Below are 12,158 nucleotides of genomic sequence, written 5' to 3' on the forward strand. Positions count from 1 at the left end.
AGTGGAGAACCCTCGAGACAGGCACGACTGCCCTTCTCCTTCATAAATGGAGCTCTTGCTCGAGATCAGGCGAAGGCCCTCCTCGTCGAGGGTCTTAGCTGCCCTGGGCTCCTCGGGCAGAAGGGCCAGCCGTGCTGGGGGAGAGAGTGGACGGTGCAGGTAGGCCTGGAGCCGGGTGCATGGTGTGGCTGAACTCGGCTCCCCCACAGGCGCCAGCCTGCAGGGTCCAGAGCTTGCGCGGGGCGGGGCGGGGGTTGGAGCTGGTTTCAGGCAGGGGAGGGCCTCCTACAGCTGCTGCCCATCGGGGAGCAGAGCGAAGGGCCCCACCCGCCAGCTGAGCGGAGGGCTGTGCTGCACGCTCTCCAGCAGCTGCTCCAGCCCCTGCCACGCCTGGCCTACATCCTGGCGGCTCTGGGCCAGGAGCTCGGTGGGCAGCTCCTCCACGGAGGCGGCAGAGGAGACGACGTTGTAGAGCTCGCAGAGGCTGTGCCGCGCCTGCCTGAGCGGCCACTGGAGGTCGGTGGGGAGGCCCTGGAGGCCAGAGGCCAAGGTGCTGTAGGCCACATGCAGCTGCTGGACGAGGCTGCAGGCCCTGGACAGAGCCCTGGCGGCTGGCTCCTGTGGGCAGAAGGAGGGAGGTGAGGGTGGAGGGGAGTGGCTGGAGGGAGGGGTGGGGCGGGGCTGAGGGAGGGGGCGGGGCTAGGGGGCGGGGCGGGGCGGGAGCCCCCTTTGGCACGCACCTCTCCTTCTCCCTCGTGGCTACTCAGATCCTGCCAGGGCTGCTGGGCCTTCTCAACCTGGAAAGAGCCCAGCAGAGACGTGATGGCTTCTCAGCTGGGACCTTCCCGACGGTCCCCTGGGGGCCGCATGCCCGGGCCTGGCCTGGAGCCTCACATCCGCCTTTCCCGTTTGCAGGGTGGAAAGGTTTAGGGCCAGCTACGCCAGGAGGGTGCACGTAAAGAGGCAATAATCCAGATTCCTCACGGGGTTGTCAGGGAGCTCAGATAGCAGAGTGGCAGGGGCACCATGTCACACCCCAGCTCAAAACCCTCCCACATCTCCCAGTGGCCTGCTCGGGACACCTCCAACCTCACCTCCTGCTGACACCCCGTCACGCTCTCTGCTCAGGCCGCGGCCAGCCTCCTTTTGTCCCCGGAGCATGTCCAGCATGCTGCTGCCTCAGGGCCTTTGTACATTCTGCCCACTCAGCCTGGAACGCGCTTCCTCTCGCCCAGTGCGGTAGCCCCCAGGCCCTCCCTGTCACATCTCTGTGACTCTCCTTAGAGGCCTATCACTGTCAAGTTATTGTGAGTGATAGGCCTCTGAAGAGAGTCCCTCCCCCTCGGGTGGGAGCTCTGTCAGGACCTTTTCCTCCTTGCTTTTCGGGTTCCTGGCCCATAGGAAGCCCCCCACCCCCACTGACTAATCGTCACTGTCCTCCTGAGAGCGCAGCCAGTGGACCACATGTTGACTCCAACCTTCAATCGACTCCACCAGGGGGCCTACTAGTCATCTCCAGGTTACGCTGTCCAAGACCAAGCCTTACCGTTCACCACCCGGGGCACTTCCAAGTGTCCCCCTGCTAAAAAGCCTCTGAGGCCGCACAGGGTCTTCTCTCTCTCACTTTCCACATCTAAGCTGGCCGCTCTGCTTCGGAAACACATCCAGAACCTAGCTGCCTCTCGCCACTGCCGAAGCTACTCCCAAGGCCCCATCAGCCTTTGCCAGCATTTTTGCAGAAACCTCCTCAATCACCTCCCGGCGCCGGCCCTCGACCCTGCTGGCCTGTCCTCCCACAGGAGCCAGAGGGATCCCCTTAAAGACAACCTCTCTTGGCTCAGGCCGCTCCTCAGCTCACATTCCTGGGTGCTGTGGGATGTGGCGCAGCCTCTCTGCTCCCACCCGCCATGTGACCCCCCACAGCCATCCCCAGGCATGGCCCTGTGTCCCCTGGGGGCAAGACTGCCTTGTTGAGACCCTCTGGATTGGAGTAGTGGTCCTCAAATTGTAGTTCACCCCAGCCCCACACAGGTGCCTGAGCACATCCCAGGTTTCCCGACTCAGGCAGCACGGCTGGGTTCCCCACCACCTGTGTAGGCGGGGCTGCTCAACATTTAAGACCTGTGACCTTGAGAATCTGGAGGCCCTCAGGGCTGGGGGTCCATCCGCGTCTGCGTCAGCCACGGACAGGATGCCGCTAAACTTCCTACCACGGGCAGGGCAGCCCCACCACCCACAAGGAGCCGCGGGTGCTGCAGGGGGAGAAGCCTGGGCCAGAGGAGTGAGGGGGGCCGGCGAGAGAGCGTGACCGCGCTGGCCCAGCACATTTCCCTGCGGTGACGTTCAAGTCACCTTCGATTGGACCCTTTCTTGCATCACTGAACCTCACCCAGATTGCATAGGCGTCCCCTACCCTGTCCACCCCTTCACTTTACCCTTCCGCCCCACACGCCTCCCTTCTGCCCCTTGGAACACACCTGGCTTGTTCGCAGGCCACTGTCTGTCCTTGGGTCCCCACTTTCTACATGACATGGCTCAAATGGACCCACTCCTGCCCTGCCCCTCTCTGCGCCCCCGCTGCCTGCAAGTATTGGGTCTTGTGTCCATCTCCCACCCTGGGACACAAGCTCCTTGAGAGCAGACCCAAGACCGAGGGGCAGGCGGGCGTTGTCTACTAGGTGCTCAGTACGTGTCTGTCGAGTCCTCAACACATGGCTGAGGAAGGCGCTGGGGGGAGGGGAAGGCTCTTACCAGCAAGAAGGTGTCTTCGAGCTGGGCCAGCACGTCCTGGGCCTGGAACTGGCTGTGCTGCAGGTGCCACAGGGCGTGCTCGAAAGCCCGCTGGCGGAAGCCGGGGGCCACGTCACCCAGACGCACGTAGTAGCTGCTCTGGTCGGCCGTGACCTCCCTCAGCCGGGGCTGGGAGGCAGCCAGCTGAGCTGAAGTGGAAGACAGGGTAGCTCAGCCCGAGAGGCCCCTCGGGCGTCAGGGCCATGCGTTGTACAGACGCCTGGCCCCTGGGAGCTGGGACCAGCCTGTCCTGTTCTCACCTTGTTCCTTGGCACTCATGGGCTGGAAGATCTCCCCGAGCTCCTCCAGCTCGTCCCGGAGTGTGGCAAAGTTCAGGGCGCCTTCGTGGCCACGAGTGGTGGCCCCGGGCCCCACATCTTCCTCCTTGCCCAGGGCGGCCCCTTGGGTGAATGTCGCCTCAGCTGACACGAAGCCCTTGGTGTCGGTGGTGGCTTCCCCGGCAAGGTCCAGGCCTGCACAGAGAGTGTCCGGGGGCCTGGAGACACCGCAGGACTGAGCCTCATGAGGGCTCAGGATGGTTTGCTCTCCTTCAGTTGGGGCCCTGGAACTGACAAGTCCACTTGAGTAGGCTTCCTGGGAATCAGGTAACCAGTTCTGGACGGTGCCCAAACCAGTCTGCACACCTCCTCGGGCCACGTGCCCTACCCTGGTGAGCCCAGTGGACACAGCATCTTTGGTGCCAGTCAGGACGGTCTTGGTGGTGTCCATGCCGGTCTGGACAGTGCCCTTGGCCATGTTCACTGCCCCAGTGAGCCCAGTGGACACCGCATCTTTGGTGCCAGTCAAGACAGTCTTGGTGGTGTCCACGCCAGTTTGGATGGCTCCCTTAGCCACACCCATTGCCCCAGTGAGCCCAGTGGACACTGCATCTTTGGTGCCAGTCAGGACGGTCTTGGTGGTGTCCATGCCGGTCTGGACGGCTCCTTTGGCCACATCCATTGCCCCAGTGAGCCCAGTGGACACTGCATCTTTGGTGCCTGTCAAGACGGTCTTGGTGGTGTCCATGCCAGTTTGGACAGTGCCCTTGGCCATGTTCGCTGCCCCAGTGAGTCCAGTAGACACAACGTCTTTGGTGCCAGTCAGGGCGGTCTTGGTGGTGTCCATGCCAGTTTGGACAGTGCCCTTGGCCATGTTCGCTGCCCCAGTGAGCCCAGTGGACACAACGTCTTTGGTGCCAGTCAGGACGGTCTTGGTGGTGTCCACGCCAGTCTGGATGACCCCCTTGGCCACACCCATTGCCCCAGTGAGCCCAGCGGACACTGCATCTTTGGTGCCAGTCAGGACGGTCTTGCTGGTGTCCATGCCAGTCTGGACAGCCCCCTTGGCCACACCCATTGCCCCAGTGAGCCCAGTGGACACCGCATCTTTGGTGCCAGTCAGGACGGTCTTGGTGGTGTCCATGCCGGTCTGGACAGCCCCCTTGGCCACACCCATTGCCCCAGTGAGCCCGGTGGACACCGCATCTTTGGTGCCAGTCAGGACGGTCTTGGTGGTGTCCATGCCAGTTTGGACAGTGCCCTTGGCCATGTTTGCTGCCCCGGTGAGTCCAGTAGACACAACATCTTTGGTGCCAGTTAGGACAGTCTTGGTGGTGTCCATGCCGGTCTGGACGGCTCCTTTAGCCACACCCATTGCCCCAGTGAGCCCAGTGGACACCGCATCTTTGGTGCCTGTCAAGACGGTCTTGGTGGTGTCCATGCCAGTTTGGACAGTGCCCTTGGCCATGTTCGCTGCCCCAGTGAGTCCAGCAGATACAACGTCTTTGGTGCCAGTTAGGACAGTCTTGGTGGTGTCCATGCCGGTCTGGACGGCTCCTTTAGCCACACCCATTGCCCCAGTGAGCCCAGTGGACACTGCATCTTTGGTGCCTGTCAAGACGGTCTTGGTAGTGTCCATGCCAGTTTGGACAGTGCCCTTGGCCATGTTCGCTGCCCCAGTGAGTCCAGTAGACACAACGTCTTTGGTGCCAGTCAGGGCGGTCTTGGTGGTGTCCATGCCAGTTTGGACAGTGCCCTTGGCCATGTTCGCTGCCCCAGTGAGCCCAGTGGACACAACGTCTTTGGTGCCAGTCAGGACGGTCTTGGTGGTGTCCACGCCAGTCTGGATGACCCCCTTGGCCACACCCATTGCCCCAGTGAGCCCAGTGGACACTGCATCTTTGGTGCCAGTCAGGACGGACTTGGTGGTGTCCATGCCAGTCTGGACAGCCCCCTTGGCCACACCCATTGCTCCAGTGAGCCCAGTGGATACCGCATCTTTGGTGCCAGTCAGGACGGTCTTGGTGGTGTCCATGCCAGTTTGGACAGTGCCCTTGGCCATGTTTGCTGCCCCGGTGAGTCCAGTAGACACAACGTCTTTGGTGCCAGTTAGGACAGTCTTGGTGGTGTCCATGCCGGTCTGGACGGCTCCTTTAGCCACACCCATTGCCCCAGTGAGCCCAGTGGACACTGCATCTTTGGTGCCTGTCAAGACGGTCTTGGTAGTGTCCATGCCAGTTTGGACAGTGCCCTTGGCCATGCTCGCTGCCCCAGTGAGTCCAGTAGACACAACGTCTTTGGTGCCAGTCAGGGCGGTCTTGGTGGTGTCCATGCCAGTTTGGACAGTGCCCTTGGCCATGTTCGCTGCCCCAGTGAGCCCAGTGGACACAACGTCTTTGGTGCCAGTCAGGACGGTCTTGGTGGTGTCCACGCCAGTCTGGATGACCCCCTTGGCCACACCCATTGCCCCAGTGAGCCCGGTGGACACTGCATCTTTGGTGCCTGTCAAGACAGTCTTGGTCGTATCCATGCCAGTCTGGACAGTGCCCTTGGCCATGTTCGCTGCCCCAGTGAGTCCAGTAGACACAACATCTTTGGTGCCAGTTAGGACAGTCTTGGTGGTGTCCATGCCAGTTTGGACAGTGCCCTTGGCCATGTTCGCTGCCCCAGTGAGTCCAGCAGATACAATGTCTTTGGTGCCAGTCAGGACGGTCTTGGTGGTGTCCATGCCAGTCTGGACGGTGCCCTTGGCCATGTTCGCTGCCCCAGTGAGTCCAGTAGACACAACGTCTTTGGTGCCAATCAGGGCGGTCTTGGTCGTATCCATGCCAGTTTGGACAGTGCCCTTGGCCATGTTCGCTGCCCCAGTGAGTCCAGCAGATACAACGTCTTTGGTGCCAGTTAGGACAGTCTTGGTGGTGTCCATGCCGGTCTGGACGGCTCCTTTGGCCACACCCATTGCCCCAGTGAGCCCGGTGGACACCGCATCTTTGGTGCCAGTTAGGACGGTCTTGGTGGTGTCCACGCCAGTTTGGACAGTGCCCTTGGCCATCTTCACTGCCCCAGTGAGCCCAGTAGATACAATATCTTTGGTGCCCGTTAGGACGGTCTTGGTGGTGTCCATGCCAGTCTGGACGGCGCCCTTGGCCACACCCATTGCCCCAGTGAGCCCAGTGGACATCGCATCTTTGGTGCCTGTTAGAACGGTCTTGGTGGTGTCCATGCCAGTCTGGACAGTGCCCTTGGCCATGTTCACTGCCCCGGTGAGCCCAGTGGACACTGCATCTTTGGTGCCAGTCAGGACAGTCTTGGTCGTGTCCACTCCCGTCTGTACGGCCCCTTTGGCCACGCCCACTGCCCCGGTTACCCCGCTGGCCACAGCATCCTTGGTGTCTGTGAGTGTGGATCGGGTCATAACCAGCCCCCCCTGGACCACGTCTTTAGCTGTGTCCACCACGTTGGCCATCCCAGAGGAGATGGCATCCTTGGTCCTGGTCACCTTGGAGCACACTAGGTCCTTTGTTGCGGAGATCACCTGATGAGGAAGGACACTTGTGGCCAAGCAAGAGAGTTGAAAGACACCTCACACCCCACCTCCCCAGATCTCCTCCACCTGATCCCTGACGTGCCCTGGGAGGTGGGACCTGCCTCCCAGAGGCCCATCCCACCACAACACACCTCCCTCCCTGGCTTCCAGGACACAGCCTACTGAGCTCTGTCACAGGGCCGCATGGTTTCCCCGATTCAATAGATTCCCCCCCCACTGCCGAGAGCGCCTCTGGGACCCTCCCTGCCCAATATCCCTTAGCCTGGGCTCAGCAAGCCACTGAATTACATGTTTTGTTCATCTTGCCTAATTTCTACTTACGGCAAATTTTCAGCCTGGGTTCCCCATCACGGGGAGAAACTTGAGGAGACCAAATGCTTGTTAGCATGAATGTATTCACGTTAAGAGAAGGGGATCTGTGTTTAGAAAAGTAATAACTGGAAAAGCACAGGGCCAAGTATTGGGTTTGAACCATAGGAAACTGTCAAGAACTTGGTAAGTCATTTTTGACCTACCAAAGGGCAGTTTCCTCTCATTCATCCAAACTGCTGAAGGGTTGTGGTGGCCCCAGGGTGGCCACCACCCAGGTTCAACCAGGCTGTTTGCAATTCAGGGGTTCTTAATCCAGGGTGATCCTGCCCCCTAGGGGACACTGGGCGATGTCTAGGGACATCGGTGGTGGTCACAACTTCGGGGAGAGAGTGCTCCTGGCAGCGAGTAGGTGGTGGCAGGGGTCAGGGATGCTGCTCAGTGCCCCACAGTGCCCAGGACGGCCCCCCACAGAGGATGACCTGGCCCTGAATTGGCCAGACTACTGAATTTGAGAAGCCCTGAAATGTGATTCTCACCTTCTCACCACCTACCTCCTGCTCAGCACCATCTTACGTGGGCACCTTGCCCGCCGAGACCTGGGTTCAACTCTTTCCCACCCTTGCTGTGTGACCTCAGGCAAGCCCCATCCCCTCTCTGAGCCTTATCCGAAAAATTGCGATTACCATGGCGCCCCTTTCAAAGATTGGTAGAGGAAAATGAGTCAAAGCGCCGGAAGCACTTTGCAGGGAGCAGGTACTCCATTAATGCGAGTGAAGAGGGGTGGAGAGGGAGGAGTAAAAAAATGGGGAGGTGGGCCCTCAGCTGCTGAGATCTGTTTTAATTTGGGCTAGAGGGTGAGCCTGGTGGTTCTTCACCCCCTGAGATGCTCAGATCTGGCCAAGCTGAGGGCAGAGGGGAGTTGAGGAAGACTCCAGGGTGGGGCATGTGCTGGGCGGAAGGGCTGTATCAGGACTCTGCCACCCTGCTGTGGCCCTCAGCTGTCTTTACGGCAGCCACTCCACTTGCCTGGGCCTTGGGGACATAATTACACGGGCAGTCCCCGTTCATCCAGGACCGAGGGTGGATGCATTGTTGGCCATTTGTTCAGATTCTGACTGCCTGAGATTCAGATCTCATGCTACCATGTCTTGCTGTGTGACCTTCAGCAGGTGGCTTGGCTTCTCTGTGCTTCACCTTTTGTGTAAGGTACTATGGCTCCCTTCCTCGCAGGATTAACTATTAAGCAGCACATGTAAAGCACTGAGCCCAGAGTGAATTACCACCATTTCGGTCGTAATGTGCTCAGCACAGAACTGGGGTGGGGATGACTGCAGGCCATGTGGAGCCTTACAGTGCCGGGCAGTAAGGCAGGACTGCACCCATTTCACAGATGTAGAAACAGAGGCTCACAGGGGAAGACTGGCCTGGAACCCCACAGCAGGGCGCACAGGGCCGTCTGCCCTCTCCTTGGCCTACAGCAACCCCCGAGATGGCAGGAACCAAAACATCCCGAGAGGAGGTACTCCAGGGGGAGCCGGAGGCCATCAGACCAGGCTCTGCCAGCCCCTCTCACCTTGTCTGAAGGCGGCAACGTCTTCTCTACGCCCCTGGCCATCTGCTCCGGGTCGGTGGCCGCTGTGGGGAAAAGAGCTGGTCAGGCAGCCCAGGGAGGGACGCACGCTGGCATCGGCCGCCCTGGTGCCCATTGCGCAATCAGCGGGCACAACCCAAAAGGTCAGGAATGTGCCAGCTGCCCTGCCAGGGGCGGCAGAAGGTGACATCCACGGCCACAGGTCTGGACAGTCGCTGGCCGCACCGGGGGTTCCCTTAGCCCTCAGGGTCAGTCTCCTGGAGCAGGGATTCTCTAGAGTTTTCTCTGCCTGGGTCCTAGGTGCTGGACACCTACCCAGAGGCGCTGCAGGGAGAGGACGCGGGGCCCCGCTTGCCCCCGCCCAACCACAGCGGGCAGCCGCCTGCCAGGCCTGGGTATGTGGAGCAGAAGTCAGCTGCCTGTGGCTCCAGGCCCAGAGCAACCGCCCCAGCCTGGGCTCCCCTGCACCAGCCCCTCTTCGGGACTTAAGGCTACGGCTGCCCTGACACCCCGGCGCTGCAAGGGGAGGGTGGGGAGCCCCCCCAGGCTGTGTGACCCCAGGGAAGCAGCTGCCCTCTCTCGAGTCAGGATCAAAATCTTCAATGAGCTTAGACATGTGGAATGCCCAGCCCCTGGTCCATGGGGCATCAGAAACGAGGTGATGGAAGACAGGGGGAGGGGTTGAGAGTGGGGGGGGGGGCATTGCTGTGTTCACACCCTCATCTTGCTGGCTGTGCCCCCTTGGGTCCCCATCTGGCGCGAAATGAGCGTGCAGCCTCGTAGGGTCTATTGAGACGATGCGGGAACCTATGAAGCACCCCCAAGACGGGCAGACGTCCCCCTGGAGTCCACCTCCAGAGCCCCCGCCTCCACGGAGCTGTCCACTCACCCTGAGCCCGGGGCTGCGCAGCCTCAGCGGCTGGAGCACCTGTGGGATCAGCGACTGGCCGGGCCTCTCTCGCTGAGCTGTGGGCGTTGGCCAGCAGGTTCCGGGCAGAACTGAAGCCAGGCAGGGACCCAAAGAAGCTGCCCAGGGTCTGCATGGGGTGGAGGTGGGGGTGGGGTGGGGCCAGCATGAGCGGAGCTGGGCCACGGTGCGGGTGGAGTGAGGGTGCATCAAACACCCCTGGGTTCCCAAACCGCCTCAGGCCCTTGCTCCTCGGTGACCTCAGGAAAGTGTCCCAGCCACCCTGAGCCTCAGTCTCCTCGCCTGAGCAATGGGCAGGTTCAGTCTGCCTCCCATAGACACAGGCAAAGGTCATCCTCTGGGTCTCTAAAGACCTTTTCCTTCCATGGCCCATATTTCTCAGATGGGGAAACCGAGGCTCAGAGAGGGGCCGAGGCTGGCCCAGGGTCACACAGCAGGGAAAGACCTGAGGTTGGTGTGCATCCTCCCACCACCCACCTCCCAGCTTGGGACCAGAGGGAAGATTGGCACTGCGGCTCCCGGAGCTCTCCCACCCCACCCAGGAAGCCCCTTGATACCCCAGGACTCTGGGGGTCACCTTCCCAAGGTTCTGGGGTCTCTGCAGGGCCCAGCTGGGATCTTTCCCCTCCAACGCCTGCCCTCACCTTGCCCTTGCGTTTGGGGGGATCCCGGCCTCCTTCGTCTTGAGCAGACATGGTAATCCTCTAAGCAGCCGGAAGAATGCAGAGAAGGGATGTGAACGGGGGCTCCCGGGCCTCCTGCCCCACACCCATAACCCTAAGCAGTCCCCCAGTACCCACCCAGAGGCTGGCCTCGCCCTGGCATTGCTCACCTGCACCGTGTGAGGGTCCCCTGGAGTGACAGACAGCACAGCTGGCAGCTGGCTCTGCTCTCGGCTCTCAGGCCTTATAGGGTCTGGGGTGGTGCAGCCCTGGCCGGCAGAGGCAGGCGGCCAGTGGGCCGGGGGGAGGGCTCTGGATGGTCACATGACTGCCAGTCCGCCTGCCCGCCCGGCCCAGCCTGGGCCCCGGGCCCAGCACCTTTCCCCTGCTCTGAGCACCAGGCACCCTCTGCCCGTGGCACCCACCCCCACCAGGCTGAGTGATTTGGGCCGTCCTGTACCCTCAAGGTACAGCCTGTGTGCTCTCAGCCTCTAATTTCCATCTGTGTGATGGGTGTGGTTCAAATCGCTCTGCGGGGGCCGCCTTGGCCAGTTACCATTCTTGTGCCTCAGCTGCCCCCTCCAGACTCCTCACCGTGGCCCACAAGGTCTTACTTCCTTCCTGCCCTCACCTGCTCCCTCCCGCCCTCTCCCTCACCATGCTTCAGCTACACAGGCCTGTTTTCTCTTCCTCCAAATCGCCAGGCCTGCTCCCGCCCCAGGACCTTTGCACCTGCTATTCCCTCTGCCTGGAGCATCCTCCCCAGACACCCACACAGCTTCCTCCCTCACCTCCACCAGGCCTGTCTTTTGTTCCCTGCTGTGTCCCCTGCAACAGAACAATACCTGGCACACGGTCGGCAACTTAAGTAACGTTTGGCTACATGGAGCAACTCGTGGGGTGGTTGTGAGCATGAAATGAGGCCACTCGTGTAACCTGTTTATCCCAGTGCCTGGTACCTAGCAGGTGCTCAACAAACATCAGCTTAGCATTGTCCAGGCAGAAAAAGAGGAGCAGGGAAGGGACGTGTTGCTCTCCAGGAGGGACTTCCCTTGAGAAAGGGGCTAAATACAGACCAAGACAGGATGCCAACAGAGCTGGGGGTGCCCCCAGGAGTGAGATCCAGGCCTGGTGGGCTTGGGCCAACCAGGGTGCCTTCCTGGAAGAGGTATCCTGTGCCTGGGGCCACAGAGCTGAGAAGGGGCAGAGACAGGATCTGAACCCAGACCCGGAGCCTGTATGGCAAGCAGGGTCTGTGGGTGGGTGTGCAGGCAGAGAAATGACTGCTACGCCCTCCTGAACACCCCCCACCTGCCCCTGGGACAGGGATACCATCTGGGTGCTGGTGGGGGTCAGGGGACAGACCCAGTTGGTGGCTCTGGGCGCTAAGCTGGGACGAGGGAGGGTCCAGTCACTGGCCTGATGACCCCCAGGTCGTTTCCTTGGAGCCATCACTGTGTTTGCCAACAGCTGGGGAGCAAAACAGGGGTATCTCCAAACTCTCTCCCCAGCCAATGCTTCCCAAAGGTGGCGGGGGTGGGGTGGGGTGGAAACCCAGGGTGTGCACCTCCCCTCCCCTCCCAGCAGGGCTGCCACAGCACAGAACGGGGAGAAACTCAGAAAAAAACAACCAAAACAATCATAAACATCTAGTCAGGCCCTGCCCCTCCTCTGCCCACAGCCCTTCAGGGCTCCCACCTCTCTTGGGGTAAAAGCCCAAGTCCTCCCCATGGCCCACAAGACCCTGCACAACCTGCCTCACCCCCTCCCTGCCCTCCCCTCCTCCCTCTCTCCCCCTCGCTCACTGTGCTGCAGTCACACGAGCCTCCTCCCTGCTCCCCCAACACACCAGGCCCAGTCCTGCCCCAGGACCTTTGCACCAGCTATGCCCTTCATCAGGAATGTTTGTCCATCTTTGTACATGTCACCTCTTCAGAAAGGTCTTCCTGGGACCCCTCCTCTCCTATTTAAAAAAAATATGACCCTCCTTGTACCCCCACATGCTCCCCATCCTTTATTTTTTATTTTTTCATCATCTAGTAACACTTCT

The 12,158-nt window shown here is 60.8% G+C and overlaps 1 protein-coding gene across 1 annotated transcript; it reads right to left on the minus strand.

The window, feature by feature from the left end:
* Window positions 1-285: 285 nt before the first annotated feature.
* Window positions 286-10,163, minus strand: PLIN4 (perilipin 4). Its single transcript, XM_057709395.1, has 7 exons — window positions 10,091-10,163; window positions 9,408-9,555; window positions 8,501-8,562; window positions 3,051-6,603; window positions 2,752-2,939; window positions 741-797; window positions 286-618 (listed from the first exon to the last, which is right to left on the minus strand). Exons 1-7 carry the CDS (start codon window positions 10,139-10,141, stop codon window positions 286-288), a joined length of 4,392 nt encoding a protein of 1,463 aa, XP_057565378.1. The 5' UTR covers window positions 10,142-10,163.
* Window positions 10,164-12,158: the final 1,995 nt, after the last annotated feature.

Source organism: Hippopotamus amphibius, chromosome 15 (genome assembly GCF_030028045.1).
Source record: "Hippopotamus amphibius kiboko isolate mHipAmp2 chromosome 15, mHipAmp2.hap2, whole genome shotgun sequence".
Classification (NCBI taxonomy): domain Eukaryota; kingdom Metazoa; phylum Chordata; class Mammalia; order Artiodactyla; family Hippopotamidae; genus Hippopotamus; species Hippopotamus amphibius.

Excerpts from the sequence above, each read along its gene's own strand:
- PLIN4 (XM_057709395.1), bottom strand. The coding sequence starts at position 10,141 with ATGTCTGCTCAAGACGAAGGAGGCCGGGATCCCCCCAAACGCAAGGGC. Across the intron at positions 8,563-9,407 it reads TGCGCAGCCCCGGGCTCAGG|CGGCCACCGACCCGGAGCAG; the intron begins GTGAGTGGACAG and ends TTTTCCCCACAG. Across the intron at positions 2,940-3,050 it reads CATGAGTGCCAAGGAACAAG|CTCAGCTGGCTGCCTCCCAG; the intron begins GTGAGAACAGGA and ends CTTCCACTTCAG.